At 53.5% G+C, this 17,399-nt stretch overlaps 5 protein-coding genes across 5 annotated transcripts; 2 read left to right on the top strand and 3 right to left on the bottom strand.

The window, feature by feature from the left end:
* Positions 1-104: 104 nt before the first annotated feature.
* On the bottom strand, positions 105-939 carry ASPBRDRAFT_43885 (uncharacterized protein). The gene is made up of 2 exons (XM_067625078.1): positions 902-939; positions 105-763 (listed from the first exon to the last, which is right to left on the bottom strand). The coding sequence occupies exon 2, from the start codon at positions 498-500 to the stop codon at positions 189-191; it is 312 nt and encodes a 103-aa protein (XP_067478235.1). The 5' UTR covers positions 501-763; positions 902-939; the 3' UTR covers positions 105-188.
* On the top strand, positions 934-3,664 carry ASPBRDRAFT_43884 (acetate--CoA ligase). Its single transcript, XM_067625076.1, has 6 exons — positions 934-979; positions 1,045-2,289; positions 2,348-2,608; positions 2,682-2,811; positions 2,874-3,148; positions 3,209-3,664. The coding sequence occupies exons 1-6, from the start codon at positions 941-943 to the stop codon at positions 3,269-3,271; spliced, it is 2,013 nt and encodes a 670-aa protein (XP_067478234.1). The 5' UTR covers positions 934-940; the 3' UTR covers positions 3,272-3,664.
* A 323-nt stretch (positions 3,665-3,987) lies between these two features.
* On the top strand, positions 3,988-11,561 carry ASPBRDRAFT_178904 (nucleoporin family protein). Its single transcript, XM_067619892.1, has 5 exons — positions 3,988-4,547; positions 4,816-4,908; positions 5,218-9,014; positions 9,160-11,040; positions 11,101-11,561. Exons 1-5 carry the CDS (start codon positions 4,460-4,462, stop codon positions 11,212-11,214), a joined length of 5,973 nt encoding a protein of 1,990 aa, XP_067478233.1. The 5' UTR covers positions 3,988-4,459; the 3' UTR covers positions 11,215-11,561.
* Positions 11,562-12,515: 954 nt separating this feature from the next.
* ASPBRDRAFT_43883 (NADH-quinone oxidoreductase subunit NuoF) lies at positions 12,516-14,584 on the bottom strand. The gene is made up of 3 exons (XM_067625075.1): positions 14,273-14,584; positions 14,103-14,174; positions 12,516-14,016 (listed from the first exon to the last, which is right to left on the bottom strand). The coding sequence occupies exons 1-3, from the start codon at positions 14,528-14,530 to the stop codon at positions 12,856-12,858; spliced, it is 1,491 nt and encodes a 496-aa protein (XP_067478232.1). The 5' UTR covers positions 14,531-14,584; the 3' UTR covers positions 12,516-12,855.
* Positions 14,585-14,824: 240 nt separating this feature from the next.
* On the bottom strand, positions 14,825-16,839 carry ASPBRDRAFT_126619 (SET domain protein; the record flags this gene model as incomplete). Its single annotated transcript, XM_067617885.1, has 3 exons — positions 14,825-16,080; positions 16,133-16,392; positions 16,472-16,839. The coding sequence occupies 3 exons, from the start codon at positions 16,837-16,839 to the stop codon at positions 14,825-14,827; spliced, it is 1,884 nt and encodes a 627-aa protein (XP_067478231.1).
* Between the last annotated feature and the right edge of the window lie 560 nt (positions 16,840-17,399).

Genomic DNA, 17,399 nt, shown 5'->3' with positions numbered 1-17,399 from the left:
TGGAGAGGCACTTGTAGCGACAGGCATGACTAGCCAGGTATGTAAGTAGTATGTATGTATCGTCCATGGTGGGAAGTAGACTACTACCAGCGCCTCCAAACACATCATGATCTCACTTCAACGAAGAGGGGAACAGTTGGAACCTAGGGGATAAACTGCTTTGGAACTCACACCCGGTAAGATCTAGGTTAACCTGCATAGCCGATCCAATAAGGACAGGAATGAACCCTGAACCGAGTAAGGTTACTCATACTTGCACGGTCGCGCGGAAGGGGAGGGAGAGTTGACTTGGGGTAGGATGGACGGATGGATATAGTAACTACTACTACGGAGTGACTAGTAAGTTGTACCTTAGCAGTACAACCTTGCCCAGTCTGAAGCAGCGAAGCTACGACGGTACCAAAAGCCTGAACCAAACCTGAACCAGCAACGCCTCCACCGGGACACCGGGGGAGCGGGACCTCAACAATTAAAATCATAAAACTGTCTCTGAAGGGCATCCCTCTCTCTTTTTAGTTCGGCCATTGGGTTCAATAAATAACTGTCTCTCTTCCCCATCCTGGGCACCAGTTGCTTTCTTCTCCCCCCCTCCTCTTCCTCTTTTTTTTCTTTCTCAGTCTTACATCTTTCTCCTCTACTCGCCCTTCCTCTTCCTCATCTCCTCTCTCGTACACGTATAATCCGTGGGGATTCCTCTCCTCCCCCCTTTGCGCGAAACTTTGCCTGAACCCCACCAACCAGCACTGCTGCAATTCTTTGACAAGTGAGCTTAATCCCCCCCCGCCGCCCGCAAACTCACGTGCGCTCCGGTGCCATGAGTGAACTTCTCGCCTTGTTGTCCAACATGATACATAGTTACCTTTGGAGTTTGAAGCGTTTCATCCTTTCTGACATTGTATAGCTCAATCACACAATTCCGTTGGGATCACACACAAAAAACATGGCTGACGGCAGTGTTATGCCCCCCAAGCCCTCCGTGGTAAGAAATCGCGCTTGTTTGGCCCGAGTTATCGCCGGTTCCCGTGCTAATCCCGTCGGTTTCAGGTGGTCGAGGCCCACGAAGTCGACACCTTCCATGTCCCCGAAGCATTCCACCAGAAGCACCCGACAGGTACCCACCTGAAAGACCTCGACGAGTACAAGAAGCTCTATGAGGAGTCCATCCGCAGCCCAGACACTTTCTGGGCTCGTATGGCCCGTGAACTCCTTCACTTCGACCAAGACTTCCAGACCACCCACAGTGGCTCGTTGGAGAATGGCGACAATGCCTGGTTTGTCGAGGGTCGCCTGAACGCCTCCTACAACTGCGTCGATCGCCATGCCTTCAAGAACCCCGACAAGGTCGCCATCATCTACGAGGCCGATGAGCCCAGCGAGGGCCGCACAATCACCTACGGTGAGCTCCTGCGCGAGGTGTCTCGTGTTGCCTGGGTTCTCCGGCAGCAGGGTGTGAAGAAGGGTGACACGGTGGCTATCTACCTCCCCATGATTCCCGAAGCCATCGTCGCTTTCTTGGCTTGCTCTCGTATTGGCGCTGTTCACTCCGTTGTCTTCGCCGGTTTCTCCTCCGACTCGCTCCGGGACCGTGTTCTGGACGCTGGCTCTAAGGTCGTCATCACGACCGATGAGGGCAAGCGTGGAGGAAAGGTCATTGGTACCAAGCGCATTGTCGATGAGGCCCTGAAGCAGTGCCCCGATGTCACTAGCGTCCTGGTCTACAAGCGCACCGGCGCCGAGGTCCCCTGGACCAAGGGCCGTGATATCTGGTGGCACGAGGAGGTCGAGAAGTACCCCAACTACCTTGCTCCCGAGCCGGTGAACTCGGAAGATCCTCTCTTCTTGCTCTACACCTCCGGGTCTACCGGAAAGCCCAAGGGTGTCATGCACACCACGGCTGGTTACCTCCTGGGTGCTGCCATGACCGGCAAGTATGTCTTTGATATCCACGACGATGACCGCTACTTCTGCGGTGGTGACGTTGGCTGGATCACCGGCCACACGTACGTCGTGTATGCACCCTTGCTGCTCGGATGCTCTACCGTGGTCTTCGAGAGTACCCCGGCTTACCCCAACTTCTCTCGCTACTGGGACGTGATCGAGAAGCACAAGGTGACCCAATTCTACGTCGCCCCCACTGCCCTGCGCCTTCTGAAGCGGGCTGGTGACGAGCACATTCACCACAAGATGGAACACCTGCGTGTCCTGGGCTCCGTCGGTGAGCCCATCGCTGCCGAGGTCTGGAAATGGTACTTCGAGGTGGTCGGAAAGGAGGAAGCCCACATCTGCGATGTAAGTGACTTGCTGGATTTTTCTGAATTTGGAATGGTTGTCTAATGCACTACGACAGACCTACTGGCAGACTGAGACGGGTTCGAACGTTATTACTCCTCTGGGTGGTATTACCCCGACGAAACCCGGAAGCGCGTCGCTGCCCTTCTTCGGCATTGAACCCGCTATCATCGACCCGGTCTCTGGTGAGGAGATCACTGGCAACGATGTGGAGGGTGTGCTTGCCTTCAAGCAACCCTGGCCGAGCATGGCCCGTACCGTGTGGGGCGCCCACAAGCGTTACATGGATACCTACCTGAACGTTTACAAGGGCTACTACGTAAGTGATATCTTCACCTCTTGCGTGAAATGAATGTCCTATGGGCAGTTGCTGACTGGCATGCCCTTTATAGTTCACTGGAGATGGTGCCGGCCGTGATCACGATGGATACTACTGGATCCGCGGTCGTGTTGATGATGTGGTCAACGTTTCTGGACACCGTCTGTCCACGGCTGAGATTGAAGCCGCCCTCATTGAGCACCGTAAGTTACCGCGGGAGACACACCCATAGTAATATATAACAAGAGCTAATTGGCTTTGATAGACATGGTGGCTGAAGCTGCGGTGGTTGGTATTGCCGACGAGCTTACCGGCCAGGCCGTCAACGCCTTCGTGGCCCTGAAGGAGGGTAATGAGACCAACGACCAGGTCCGCAAGGATCTGATCATGCAGGTCCGTCGGTCCATTGGACCTTTCGCTGCCCCCAAGGCCGTCTACGTTGTCGAGGACCTCCCCAAGACCCGTAGCGGTAAGATCATGCGCCGTATTCTCCGGAAGATCCTGAGCGGCGAGGAGGATAGCCTGGGTGACACTTCTACTGTAAGATTCACATCTATCCTTGCCTATGCTGAATATGGAGACTAACTACGCGTGTAACAGCTGTCGGATCCTTCGGTTGTTGACAAGATCATTGCCACGGTGCACGCTTCCCGCGGCAAATAAGATCTTCGCATGATCCGAATTCAAGACGAGCGATATTCACAAGTGATGAAATGAAAGCGATTAATCAGGATGTTATGATGAGTTGATTAGCATTATTGGGTGGACACAATTCGTCCGGAGGCGCAGTCATATTCCTATAAACCCCGTTTAGTGATTCCCAACGTGTTTGAGAGATGAACATTAAGGGTGATTCGCTGATCACCTTTTCAATATACATAACTTCTATTCTTCATATGAGAGCATTTTTGTTGTCTGATGTAGTTTGGGTCCGTTCCTTCACAGGACAGCTGTAGTCGGGGTCTCTTTTCTCTACTAGATAGGTTGATGGGAACGTCAATGGTTACGACTTATGAACAGTCATATAGATCAAAACTGAGTCAGGTTCCTCAAGCATTAGTCGGAAAGTCGTCATAATGTAGTTATGCTGCATCGCACAGCTATTAATTGTCTTGCTGTCATAGTGACCGGGACACGGACATCCAGCGTTATTCCTCAGGTTAACCCGGTCGGGCTCCCGAATCAGTCTCCGGCGCATCACGTGCGACTGTCGTAATGCAACGGTATCAACACCCGACCACCTGGGCCCATTCCCCACTTTCATGAGCACACCGCCCCGTCACGCCGTGACCGTACCATACCTGGCTTGGCCGACCTTCCCATAGTTAAGCGACGGCAACGAGCCAGTCAGGCAGGAAGGGAACCTGCCGTCGCTCTCCCTCTCTGTCTTTCTTCTTCCTTGGCTCTTGCAGCTTCTTCCTTCGACCACCGTCGCGCGTCCTCCCTCTGCTTCACCTTGTCACCTTTTCCCCCGACTGCCACTCAAGTCGATTACCTTCGGACTTGCTCACCTACTAGCTCCGACGGTCCTTTTCCGTCTGTAGCTAGTGTGGCCTTTTTCTTGTCACTTCTTACCCTATCACCTTTTTTTTTTTCTCTCTTCTCTTCTTCCCTTCTCAAAACAAACACCCGTCCTCAACTGCGCGTCCACACCGTTTTCCCCCAACTTACATAACGTTGTCGCTTTATACTGGGCTCGCGCGCTGCGGCTTGCTTCTTCGCGAAATATTCAGTTATACGGAGCTCTAGTTATCGTCGTCCTTACGACCTTCTCCCGAGCTTTCCAACCTTTGATCGCAACGTCCTTCGAACCGAATGACTCCCTAATATAAAGCATCATCAGTCAGCAAGATGTTCGGAGGTTTCGGACAGAATAACCAGCAAAGCTCCGGCTTTGGGGCAGGCTCTGGCTTCGGTGGTGGCACGAGTACTGGTGGAGGTAGGTGCCTTCGTCCACTTGCGGACCCCGTCCTCGGTGATCCCGGGTCTTGTTTCTTTTCGTATTACCTCGTCCCTTGAGACTCTCCGGTGCAAAAGGATCGGTATTCGCTGGTAGTTCCGAACGTCGAGCAGCGACCGTCCTATTAGGCTCCTCCCATCACCGACCACCCGTGGATGGCTTCGACACTGGGGCAAAACAGCAGCACTGCAAGAGAAGGGATCGCAGCTTCAATACAGTCTCTGACAGCATCTCCCCCGTCATCTAGGCTTTGGATCGACATCGTCCCCCTTTGGTGGCGGTAATACATCCGGTGGTGGCTTGTTTGGAAACACCTCCAGTAGCTTTGGTTCCGGTGGAGGTACGTGCCTGACGGCTATATCTCAGTGGGCTTGGCGATCCTTTCTCTTCCATCTGTGCCTTGGGGCGGACCCCCTCGACTTTCTCTTGCTCGATCACCGATTTGTGACCGAAGTGGCGCTTTCGAGGACCCTTACCATTGGCTCTTACGGCAAAAAGTCTCTGGATTGGAAGACTGCATGTACATCAACTGTCGTCCATTGACCGCCAGAGATTCATGGCCCAAGGATGGATTCTTTATCAGATGTTCCAGGATCTGTCTATTTTTTGTGTTGTGTTAGCGAAGCTGACTCAAGATCTCTCATTCTAGGATTCGGAACCGGCACACAGAACCAGTCGACGTCCCTATTTGGAGGACAAAATCGCACGAGCGGGTTCGGAACTGGAACTTCGACCGGAGGAAGCCTTTTCGGGAGCGGAACTGCCACGGCTGGTGGTGGTAGCGGATTCGGCGGCTTCGGATCGTCCTCCAACACCGGCGGAGGGTTTGGCAGCACTGGCACTGGCACCGGCGCCAGCACTGGGGGTGGGCTGTTTGGCAACAAAGCCGGGGGTTTTGGCAGCTCAACTGGTACCGGCACTGGATTCGGTACAAGTGGTGGCACTGGTGGCTTTGGCAGCACCGCCTCGGGCTTTGGTAGTGGAACGGGTACTGCATTCCAGCAAGCGATTCCTCCCTCTGATGGCACTGGAAGCACCCCATTCAGTGCTTTCACTGAGAAGGATGGTAACACGACGGGCATGAACCACTATCAAAGTATCACCTTTATGCAGCCATACAGCAAATACTCCTTTGAAGAGCTTCGCTTAGGTGACTACAACCAAGGCCGTAGGTTCGGCAATGGCAGTGGACAAGCCGGTGCCTTTGGCACATCGGCCTTTGGAGGATCCGGCTTTGGACAACAGTCGACCGGCGGCGGCTTTGGAAGCACCTCCACGCCCTTCGGGGGAGGGACCAGTGCTCCCTCGGCCTTTGGACAGACTCAGACGGCGGGTGGATTCGGATCTACCACCAACTCTAACCCCTTGTTTGGAGCAGCTAAGCCGGCCACTTCCTTATTTGGGGGTGGAACTAGTACCACTGGCACGTCCCAGCCGGGTCTCTTTGGTGGAAACACGTCCACTACGGGTGGGTTTGGCAGCGGCACAGGAACCACCGGCTTTGGTGGAACCGGCGGTTCACTGTTTGGTGGCAGCGCGGCCAACAATACCCAACAACAGAAGCCTCTGTTCGGAAACAGTGGCTCCACCGGCACAGGTTTTGGCAGCGCCTTTGGCGCACAAAACACTAGCACCGCTACTCCTTTTGGCGGCACCGCTGCGACTTCCTCTCCCTTTGGCGGCCAACAGCAGCAGCAAACCGGTACCGGCTTGTTCGGGGGTGGGCTCGGCCAGCAAAACCAGGCCCAGAATCAGCAGCAGACTCAGAACAAAGGATTGTTTGGTGGGTTTGGCTCAGGCACACAGCAGCAGTCCAGCACCCCGGGTCTATTCGGAAATACTGGCACTGGTACTGGCACTGGCACGACTGGCTCTTCTCTCTTTGGCCAGAACACCCAACAAGCACAGCAGCCGGCCGCTGGTGGATCGCTCTTCGGGAACAACCAGCAAACCGGTACAAGCTCCCTTTTCGGCGGAGGTCAACAGCAGGGCCAGAAGAGCTTGTTTGGCGGCAGCACGCCTGCCACCGGCACCGGAACTGGTACCGGCGCATTCGGTGGCTTCGGAAATACACAGAACCAGCAGACGGGTGGTGGTGGCCTGTTTGGAGGCGCTCAAAACCAACAACAGCAGAAACCGAGTCTCTTCGGCGGTGGCACTGGGACTGGTGGTTCCCTCTTCGGAGGACAGAGCACTACAACTCCGAGCGCCGGCGGTTCGCTTTTCGGTAACACGCAGAGTCAGCCTCAGCAGACTGGTGGCCTCGGTACCTCGAGCCTTTTTGGCAGCACCCAGCAAGCCCAGCCTCAGCAAGCCCAGCAGTCCCAGCCGGCACCTGGTAGCTTGCAGGCCTCCCTTCTGGACGGCAACCCCTATGGCAACCAGTCGATTTTCTCCGGCTTGCCAGCTCCCAGCGCCTCCAGCCCTGGCCCTCTGGCGACGCCGCTTTCGTCGGCCGCCAAGCAGAAGCAGCGCACTCCGCTCCCCGTTTACAAGATTACCCCCAATGCTGCTAATCGCCTTCTTACACCACCCAAACGCCAGGGATACGGATTCTCTTACTCTACCTATGGCTCACCTTCGAGCTCTACTGGGACTCCTAACGGACTTGGTGGCAGCGTGCTGGGTGGAAGCATGCGTGGCAGTGTCAATGGAAGCCTTGGGCGTACTAGCTTCAGCAAGAGTTTGTCCACCAGCAATCTGCGCAAGACATTTGACCCCGACACCGACAGTGTCTTATCGCCCGGTGCACTTACCTCTGGCAGCTCCCGTCTGTCAAGCGGCAGCCTGAAGCGCCTCACCATTGATCGCAGCTTGAGGAACGACCTCTTTGCTCGCCCAGCTAGTACTCCAGCTGCCCCCATCACCAATGGTGAAGACGCAGCGCAGCCGGCCGATAAAATGAAGAAGAAGGTCAGCTTTGATTCATCATCTGATACGCCAGTCACTGGTGGAGAGGTCGTTCCGGTGCAGTCTCAAAGCCCCGAGCCTACTCCGGAGGAATTGGGATTCCTGCGCTCTATCCGCAAGAGCAACACAGTCAATGGCCTCAATGGTATCAAGCCTACCGAGACCTCTGCTCGTCCTGAGATGGAATCTGTCCGTGGTAATGAACTTGCCGTTGTCCCCGAGAATGCTGCGACAGCCTCGACTACTCCCGAGGGCCCCTCTCGTCTGCCTTTCGTTCCCGGTGGAGACCCGCAACCGGGCGACTACTGGATGAAGCCCACCCGCGCTGAGATTAGCAAGCTGAGCCGAGAGCAGCAGAAGAAGTTTGTTGGCTTTACCGTTGGTCGTCAAAGGTGCGGTCAGGTGACGTTCGATGAGCCCGTTGACCTGACCACGGTGGACTTGGACCGCATTTTCGGCGACCTAGTAGACATCGGTGTGCGCAAGATCACCGTGTATCCCGATGAAACCATCAAGCCCCCGATGGGCAAGGGCCTGAACGTTCCCTCCACCCTTCGCATCGAAAACTCTTGGCCTCGAGGCCGCGACAAGAAGTCACCTTCCCCGCTCACCAGCGGCCCTCTGTTTGATAAGCACGTCGACCGCTTGATGAAGGTCCACAACACCGAGTTCGTCGACTACGAAAAGGAGACCGGTACATGGGTGTTCCGAGTACCCCATTACACCACCTATGGTCTTGATTATGATAGCGACGAGGAAGAAGAAGGTGAGAGCCTCAACCAAAGCACTTTTAGTGCTGCTCCTGACACTCCGACTCCGAAGGCTCAAACCCCCGCCAATCCCGATACGACCATGGGCTCGGAGATGATGTCTGCCTTCTCCACTGATGACTCCTTTGTGGGTTCCATGGCTGGCGTCGACGATGATACCTTTGATTTCAAAAAGCGTAAGATTGTCCCGGGTGCATTTGGCAACCAAATGATGGAGACGGTTGAGGACCAGCGCTCGGTTTCTGGAGACGACGAGGAGTCTTTTTTAGGGGAAGGCTCCACGGGTTCGACTATTGAGCAAGACGGCGATGATATCACCGAAAGCCAACATTCTGGCGAGTCACTAGTCGAATTGGATGAGGGCGAGGAAATGGACATGGCGGGCACCTTTCCAGACCTCCATCCTACCGTGGAGCGCGACGATACCCAAAGCACCGATACCTTTATGGAGACCACCCAGCCTATATTGAAGCCTTGGAACACGCCTTCGAAGCCTCGTCTCGATCTGACTGGGGACTGGGCCGAGCATTTGCAACGCACCATAAGTCCCCGGAAGCAAGACCGCGATGCACTTCGTGAGATCCAAGCCAATGCCTTCACCGACCGGTCTCTCCGTGAGGACACCCCCAAGCCATCTGCCGCCGATACCAGGCAAAAGGGCTTCGCCACCAGCATCGATTTGATGAATTCTCTGTTTCAGCAACCGCGCAAACAACAGGCCGCCTCTCCTTTGAAAGCACAAAGCGCACGGCCCAATGGTCTTGAGGTTTGACTCCTTCTTTCCGTTCCTTTATAGCCCTTTATTATCCCTATTGGAAGTTGTATTGTAGGAATTGATGCATACAATATGTCTAAGCACTGTGCACCAACCTTTGTTTATAGCCTAAAACTAATACCATCTGTTCCTGCAGTGGCCTTATAACAAGAAACCCAAGACATTTGCTGGCGAATCCCACGAGCTAAGCGAAGACGACCTTGCTTTCCATCACTCGTTCAAACCGCGCTGGGGCACGCTGAACTCTCTGCTTTGCGTCAAAAATGATATGGCGGACATGCAGGTGGGGGACAGCGCTTGGAGGCACAAGCTCTCTGTGACTAGCGAAGGAAGGGACGTGGCTCTCTTGGAGTTGAAGACCGCTGTGGAACCGAGTGAGATGCTGGATGCCCAGAGGAAGCTGACAGCTGTCTCACGTGTTGACGGGGTGCCCTTTGCTCGTCTAGCAAAGGCTGATTTCCGGGAATTCGTGCAAGCTTCGAACTTGGTGCAATCTGACCACGAGCGACTCCTCTGGCAGCTGGCCAACATCCTTTTCAACGACAAGATTGAGGATGATATCTCTGCTGGTGTGCCACCCAAGCTTCGTTCCAAATACATTCATCGGATCAAGAAAGACCGCCTGACCCGTCTGTGGGAGGGTATCGTACGTGAAAAGCATGCGCAGGCCGTGGCTAAGGCTAGCTCGGCTGAAGAGCGTGCCTTTTATTTGCTATGCTCGCATCGGGTCGAGGAGGCTTGCAAGGTCCTGGTTGCCAGTCAAAATTTCCATCTCGCGACACTGGTTGCTCAGATCGCGCGCGATCCCACGACGCGCACTGATATGGCAAAACAGATTGAGATGTGGCGCCAGAACAATGTCTATTCTGAAATGAGCGAGCCTGTGCGAGCTCTGTACGAGCTTCTCGCCGGGAACGCCCTTCGCAGCGAAGGAAAATCCACTGGTGCGCTGGAGGATCGTCTTTCCACGTTCACCTTCTCTGAGAAATTTCAGTTGGACTGGTTTCAGGCTTTTGGCCTTCGTCTCTGGTATGGTATCACCGACGATGAGCCCATTGAAGCTGCCGTTTGCCAGTTCGTGGATGACCTTTACGACGGAAATGAGCCAGCCCTTCCGACGCCTCTCAATCAGGAAGATATCGTTGATCGCGAATCCCCGCTGTGGGTTTTGTTGAAAGTTTATGCGACGACAACTGGTGGAGCTGCTCGGACAGCCAATCTCCATCCACAGGAGTTCCCGGCCGCTCTCCTGCCTGAGTCGGTCAGCGGGGATAAGCAATCAAGCCGGCTGTCCTTCCAGCTGTGTCAACTTCTTACAGCTGCCATTGGGCGACACGAAAGCTTCCAGGTCAATACCGCGCAGCTGGACCAGCTCGTGTGGGACTATGCCTGGGAGCTTTGCTGCAGTGGCACATTGAACCGGGCACTATTCGTCCTCCTCCACCTCTCGCACGCATCGGATCGTGAGCGTGCTGTGAAGGAGACTTTAGCCCGGTTTGCGCCCCAGCTGCCGGAGCCGGTCACCTCGGACGGTCAAACCAATGTGATGTGGCAGTATCTCACGCATGATCTTCAGCTGCCTGAGAGCTGGATTTGGGTCTCAAAGGCACTTTATGCTCGCGACACGGGCGATGCGGCACGCGAAGTGGACTATCTTGTCCGTGGCAAGAATTGGAACGATGCCCATGCTACGTTCTGCCGTGTTGTGGCGCCAACTGCCGTGATTGAGGGTGACTATGGCACTCTAGAGATGCTGGTGTCGGGCTTTGGCGAGGAACCTGAGCGCAAGGTGCGCGGCTGGGCCAGTGGTGGTGGCATTTACGACGACTTCCTGCGCCTGGCTACGGCCAAGGGCGGCAAGCGCGATGCTACCCGGCTTGCCCGGTTAGTCAGTGCGTTGGTGAAGATGGGCGACAAGGTCAGTCAGGGATCAGGCGTGGAAGGACTGGAGGAGCGCGTAGCTTTCCGCGAAATGAGTCGCGTGGTTGCCACCTGGACTGGGCACGAGGACTCGAAGGTACGTTGCTTCCTTGATATGAGTCGCATACATTTTGGTTCTGACAATTTACTACTCCAGGCAATCGAGCTATCCAGCGTACTCAGTCTGCCTTTGACGGGCGATGCACGCCTTGCACAGACGGCGGAAATGAGTCGGCGGTACTACAGTCTCATCATGGCTGGGGGCTATTGATCTATGATTTCGGGAATTTGGATGGAAGGGGACTCCGTTGTTTGGAAGCAGCATACCGGGTGCTGGTCGATGCTGAATCTTTGATATCTCGCATCTTTTTGTGTCTATGGGTTGACGGAACGACATGCAGCCATTATGTAACTTAGATTCTGTTTTCATTTCTCTGTTTTTTTGTTCGTTTTCAAATTTCTTTGATTCTTGGATGCATCTGTCCTCGTGACTTTGCAGAGGGCGCAGAACTCCGGGGTGTGTAAGTTAGCTAGCTGGTCATTGTGAACGAACAGTATTGCGCAAAGTAATCATCTTCGACATTTCCATCATCACTGAATATGAAGTAGACATTCTGCTCGAGTACCCCGATTAGTACTAGTAGCCTTGAAAGTAACGAACTGAAAGTCTCCATCAAATGGATGACTAGTGATAACGGTGATAGTTACACCTCTAGCTCTGAGCTCAATACGGCAGGTTCTCTCTTCGAACCTGTCCCTCCCTCTTCTAAATAGTACTCTATCTATCTATCTACCTATAGTAGTCTTGCATAACTAACAAACCAAAGACAGATCCATTAGTAAACAGTCATATCAATGAATCAACAGATAAGATTCTACTTTCCTGACAGCATGACGTGTAGGTACTTATTTCCATCCGATCAAGCTGAGTCGCCTACTGTTTAGTACTCAACCGGCAAGCACAGTAAGCAAGCAAGCAAGCAATGAACCAATCAGTCAGTATTGCAAAGAGAAAATACTTGCTTATAAATTACGAGTTAGTTGACCATTTATAATTAGAAGTCCTATATTTGTGGGTATTTACTGGACGGTGTAACTAATTAGTTGAATGATACTGGGTTCCTGTCTGAATGAACTATGGTATGTATGTCAGTTACGGTATTTTTTGTATGGGTGTGCCATCCATCATGTTATCTGTTTGGGGCGAGTTGAGATTGGTATCATGTGAGTTCATGTGATTACTTACGATTAGGCAGATTATTACTTCGTAGTTGTAGTACTAGGTAGTTGGGTTTGGCTTCTGAATGTATGTTTGTAGTTGGTTGGTTATTCGTTACTTACTAGACTGTAGCATCGTATGGGCGTGACTACTAATTAGTTAATTCCTAACGAATTGACCTGATTAATCGATAGATAACTAGGCCAGTAACTAGTAACTAAAGTTGATGTCAGTTGACTAGTAGTATTCTTACTTGGACGGTTCTTCTTTTCCGCCAGACAGTTTAATTAAGTTCTACATTTTGTCAAACAAGCAAAAACAAAATTAAACTAAAGAAAAAGTTTCAATTGCTACCAGGACTGTACATGATCGAGAACCTAACACGACACGTAAAATATAAAAAAGGAAAATATGAGATGGGGTTAGGAGACACGGGGGTAAAAGGAATAGAACACACACTCCCTCTAGGAAAATCGAAGAAAAAATGTAGGAAAGATTTGACAAAGATTAACTTTCTTCTCTTTTCTCTTTTTCCTTTTTGCTTCTTTTTTCCCTCCCTCGCTTACCCCGTTGCTCTATTCCTGACGAACTGCAGGGTGTTGCGAGAGAAGTCGTCTATCCCCATAGTGGAAGTCGTACACACACATAGAGAGAGAGAGAGAGAGGAAGAAATTTGAGACAGCTTTATGGTAATTACATGCCAGGAGAGATCAGCTTGCCCTCAGCGCGGGACTCCGGGTGCCAACCACCAGCGTAAGGTCCGTTTCCACCAACCTCCTTCGAGTATTCCCGGATGCGGGCCTCCATCTCGGGGCGGAAGTGACGGATCAGACCCTGAATGGGCCAGGCAAAGGCCTCACCCAGAGCGCAGATGGTGTGACCCTCGACCTGCTTGGTCAGCTCCTGGAGCATGTCGATCTCACGCTCACGGGCCTGACCCTTCTCCATACGCTGCATCATCTGCATGGTCCACTTGCTACCCTCACGGCAGGGAGTGCACTGACCGCAAGACTCGTGCTTGTAGAAGGTGGACAGACGAGAGATGGCGCGAACAATGTCGGTCGACTTGTCCATGACGATAACGGCCGCGGTACCGAGACCACTCTGGGAGTCCTTCAGGGCGTCGAAATCCATGAGCTGGTCGTCGCAAATCGACTTGGGGAGGACGGGAGTCGAGGATCCACCGGGGATGACAGCGAGAAGGTTGTCCCAGCCGCCACGGACACCTCCACAGTGGCGGTCGATCAGCTCGCGGAGGGAGATGGACATCTCCTCCTCGACAGTGCAGGGGTTGTTGACGTGGCCGGAGATACAGAACAGCTTGGTACCAGCGTTGCGCTCACGACCGAAAGAAGAGAACCAGCTGGCGCCACGACGCATGATGGTGGGGGTGACGGCGACAGTCTCGACGTTGGTAACGGTACTGGGGCAGCCGAAGAGACCGACAGCAGCGGGGAACGGAGGCTTAAGACGGGGCTTGCCGGCCTTGCCCTCGATAGACTCGATGAGGGAGGTCTCCTCACCACAGACGTAGGCGCCCATACCACGGTGGATGTAGACGTCGAAGTCGTAGCCGGTACCGCAGGCGTTCTTGCCGATCAGGCCAGCCTCGTAGGCCTCGTTGATAGCCCGCTGGAGAACGGTAGCTTCGTGGTAGAATTCACCACGGATGTAGATGTAAGCGGCGTTGGCGTTCATGGCACGGCCGACGACGAGGCAACCTTCGATGAGCTTCTGGGGGTCTTTGCGCATGATTTCACGGTCCTTGCAGGTTCCGGGCTCACCCTCATCAGCGTTGACGACGAGGTAACGGGGTCTGGGGTCCTTGTCCCAGTCCTTGAAGTTCATGAAGGACTGTACCGCATCAATTGAAAGTTAGTTCTGGGGAGGGGGCCGGAGACTGGCTATGTCATCAATTGACCTCGGTGAGGATCACTCACGTATTTCAATCCAGAGGGGAAACCGGCACCACCACGACCACGAAGACCGGAGGCCTTCAGCTCAGAGATAAGCTGTACAGATCAAGCACATATCAAGTCAGCATGAAATTCATGTCCGCATTTTCCAGCAGGTCCGGGGTTCAATGGACCAGCGAAGGGGCAGAGCGTACCCAGTCATGACCCTTCAGAACGATATCCTTAGTCCGGTGCCAGTCACCATACTTCATCGCCGACTTCAGATCAGCTCCATGGTGTCCGTACAGGTTGGTGAAGATCCGATCCTGGTCCTTCAAACCGCCATAGTGCTTGACCGGGGGGGCGTTGTCCTGGACGGTCGCGAAGGAACGGGCGGCCGGGGCCTGGGCTCGGAGGGAGCGGGAGGAGAGGGAGGCGATGGAAGAGGAGGGAGCCGCCGCTCGAGATATCATGGTGAACACTGGCCCAATTGACTTGGGAGGAGGAAAGGAGGGGGGAGGAAAGGTGGGAGATTCGAGGATGAACGACAAGCCGTGGCAGGCGTGGTTTGGGTTGAGCTGCCCGTCGCGGCAATTCCTGCGCTTGCTGAATATCCGCCTTTCGCTCCTCCCTGATTGGCTGGGTGGGGTCACCTGATCCCCGCTGACTAACCACCACAGATCTACACGTTCTTGGATTTGATATGGAGAGCTACCTATTTGTGCTCCATAGCACATTGGTCTTTATCTCTATGTCTCATCTACTCACTAATATGCCTCTTCTGGCACATACAGGTAATTCTCCGTCATCAGTCTCACCTGGCCCCCACTCCCAGTCGCCAGCAACTTCAGCGGATCCTCAGGAATCTGCACACACTCTTGCTCCCCAATCATCCATCCCCATCGCAACCAATTGGGCGACAACCACCAGTCGTCCTTTTGCCAATCTCCCGTGTACGGAGTCAAATTGGCAAGAACACCTGTATTCTGTGTTCGCATCTTTTCCAGTGCCTCGTCAAAGAGACTCACAATGTGTTCATCATCCTCGTCCTCCAAGGCCCAGGCCACATCATTCGGGGGCGCGGGATAGTTCTCCAGGAGGAAGCTCGCCCATTTGGACAGTCTGGGTGAGAGCTGAAATCCCTCTGAAGCACCAGATTGGCTAGCAGTGTGGGCTGCCGCAACCAGGCAAAGGAACATCGGGAAGGCAAAGGGCGAGGACCCACCGCTTCCTCTTAGCATTGGGATGGCAGATTCAGAAACCGACAAGATGTCCTGGAAGCAGGCCTTGCAAGGTTGCTGCATCGCCGTTGGGAGAAGGTCGGGCAATTCACCCAGCGTGAACAATTCCCCGTTGTTCGTAAGCAGCGACTTCCGCTCCAAGATTCGCACTTGTAGCCGCGAGTATACTTCTTCTGGGAACTTTCCGGTAGGGATTTGACTCATATGGGCCCCAAGAAGCCTTTTGGTTTCTTCCCAGGTACCAGTGAAGTTATGTTGCCGCGCGCGGTTCAGCGTCCATGCTGCGACGACTAGAGCGGTCTCGGACAACATGATTTGGCTGTCTCGGTAGACTTTCGCATGGGTCTGTTTGAGGTTTGTCGGTGTCTGAAGATCTTCCCCTGAAGACCTCAGCTTGGCAGCATGTGTGACGACCTCAATGATAACCTGACTCAGGGCAGCAAGCAGGGCCCTAGAATTACCGTAGACATTTGGGATGCTAATTCCTTGGTTTGTAATTTCCAGGGTCCCCAGTTCCCGGTTATTGGCAGCCAGGACCGACACGGCGTCAAGCAGGGCGGGTGAGAAGATGGAATGCTCCATTGACATGTCAGGAGCGAGAAGAGGGTAGAACACGTTGAAGACGTAGTAGTGATCTTCCGTTTCCCCCACAGCAAGATCAGGGTACATCTGCAGCTGATGGGACTTGGCCACCTGTAGAGGGCTTCCAGGTGGTGCTCGTAAACTGACAATACGATGGTCGCAAGGGTTTCCGGGGATGCAGAAACCGTAGTTCATCATAACTGATACTCGTCAGTGGCTAAGCCATGAAGCAACCCTCCAGTGGACACCTACGTTGCTCGTTATTCCGAGGTCCGTAATTGTTGCTGATCTCCTGGCCCGCCGACACGTCCTCCAAGACCACAAAAGCAACATCGCCCTTACCAGCCCGCCACTCCACCTTGGCCAGCGGTCGATGGTTCCCCATATCGATGATGGGGAGAAGAACAGAAACTTTCTCCTCCGACAGATCCGTTTCAGAAAAGACTCCGGACAGCACCTTCGCCGAGAAGGCGCGTGAAATGAACATCGAAGCTGCCCACAGATAGAGGTCCCTACAATCATAACGCTGGTGTTAATGCTGTTCATTGCTTGAGGCTTGAAAAACTGCAAGTAGCACTCCCGTTGACCTACCATGTATACACATCAGCACTCTCGAATCCAGCATTACGCAACTCCGTCAAGCCCTTCTCATACTTCTCCTTCAGGGTCTCCATTCTCTTCTCCCTAGCTGCCAACAAGCTAGTGCCATCCAACCACTGCAGGTCTTCCCCTTCATAATAAGGTGGAGTGGTCAAAGAGCCCGGCTGAGGCAACGTCCGAATATACGGGTACCAAAAGCCCTCTGTGCCGCGTAGATATTGACCAACCAAGAAGAATATGGTCGCTTCTTTTGGCCCGACAGCGTCAACAAACGCCTGTGGGAAATACAGGCCATGGGCCGAAAAAGCGACGCTGTCGTCCGTAGCAGACTTGTAGTTAATGACATTGAAGTAAGACATTGTAGTAGCCAGGGGCGTCTTGATGATGTGCGTATTAGTGGGGACAGCATCCTTCCAGTCCTTTTTGACTTGAAGATGTACACCACGGCTTTCATCCTTGGCTATCTGGACGCTCTCGTGCAAACTACCCCCATTGTTGACAATCCAATTGAGCAGATCGAAGTAGATCTGTAGACTGTCATCATAGCCAGACCTGGAAATCGTCAGATTTCAGACTATACATCATGCAGTGTGATGGTGGGATGGTGGGGTGAGGCTAGAAACCCATGCTTCACAGCCATGTATGCATAGTGTGTGAGGATGTGCTTCACTGGCCGTATGCATTTATTCTCTTCCTGAGAATAGCTTCGGATTGGGAATAATGCAGGGCAATACTTGAACCATGAAAGCATCAGGCATAGAACGCATTGGAGCCCCCAAGTTCGACCCGAAAACGTCATCGCGGAGATAAAACCGAAAATAATATGGGAAGAAAAGGCTTACCTTGGGGGACTCGCCATGATCGCGACGGAGAGAGTTGAGGAGACTACAACTCTTGATTAATTTTGGATTACTGCAGA

Source organism: Aspergillus brasiliensis, assembly GCF_001889945.1.
Source record: "Aspergillus brasiliensis CBS 101740 unplaced genomic scaffold ASPBRscaffold_7, whole genome shotgun sequence".
Taxonomy (NCBI): Eukaryota; Fungi; Ascomycota; class Eurotiomycetes; order Eurotiales; family Aspergillaceae; genus Aspergillus; species Aspergillus brasiliensis.
The sequence above is the reverse complement of the archived record's forward strand: the minus strand, read 5'-3'. Positions and strand labels throughout refer to the sequence as shown.

Bases quoted from the DNA above. Each gene is read 5' to 3' on its own strand.
- ASPBRDRAFT_178904 (XM_067619892.1), top strand. From the start codon at position 4,460: ATGTTCGGAGGTTTCGGACAGAATAACCAGCAAAGCTCCGGCTTTGGG. The intron at 4,909-5,217 runs GTACGTGCCTGA...CTCTCATTCTAG, and splicing joins TAGCTTTGGTTCCGGTGGAG to GATTCGGAACCGGCACACAG. The intron at 11,041-11,100 runs GTACGTTGCTTC...TTACTACTCCAG, and splicing joins CTGGGCACGAGGACTCGAAG to GCAATCGAGCTATCCAGCGT.
- ASPBRDRAFT_43884 (XM_067625076.1), top strand. From the start codon at position 941: ATGGCTGACGGCAGTGTTATGCCCCCCAAGCCCTCCGTG. The intron at 2,290-2,347 runs GTAAGTGACTTG...GCACTACGACAG, and splicing joins AGGAAGCCCACATCTGCGAT to ACCTACTGGCAGACTGAGAC. The intron at 2,609-2,681 runs GTAAGTGATATC...TGCCCTTTATAG, and splicing joins ACGTTTACAAGGGCTACTAC to TTCACTGGAGATGGTGCCGG.
- ASPBRDRAFT_43885 (XM_067625078.1), bottom strand. From the start codon at position 500: ATGCCCTTCAGAGACAGTTTTATGATTTTAATTGTTGAGGTCCCGCTC.
- ASPBRDRAFT_43883 (XM_067625075.1), bottom strand. From the start codon at position 14,530: ATGATATCTCGAGCGGCGGCTCCCTCCTCTTCCATCGCCTCCCTCTCC. The intron at 14,175-14,272 runs GTACGCTCTGCC...TGATCTGTACAG, and splicing joins TTCTGAAGGGTCATGACTGG to CTTATCTCTGAGCTGAAGGC. The intron at 14,017-14,102 runs GTGAGTGATCCT...GATGCGGTACAG, and splicing joins TCCCCTCTGGATTGAAATAC to TCCTTCATGAACTTCAAGGA.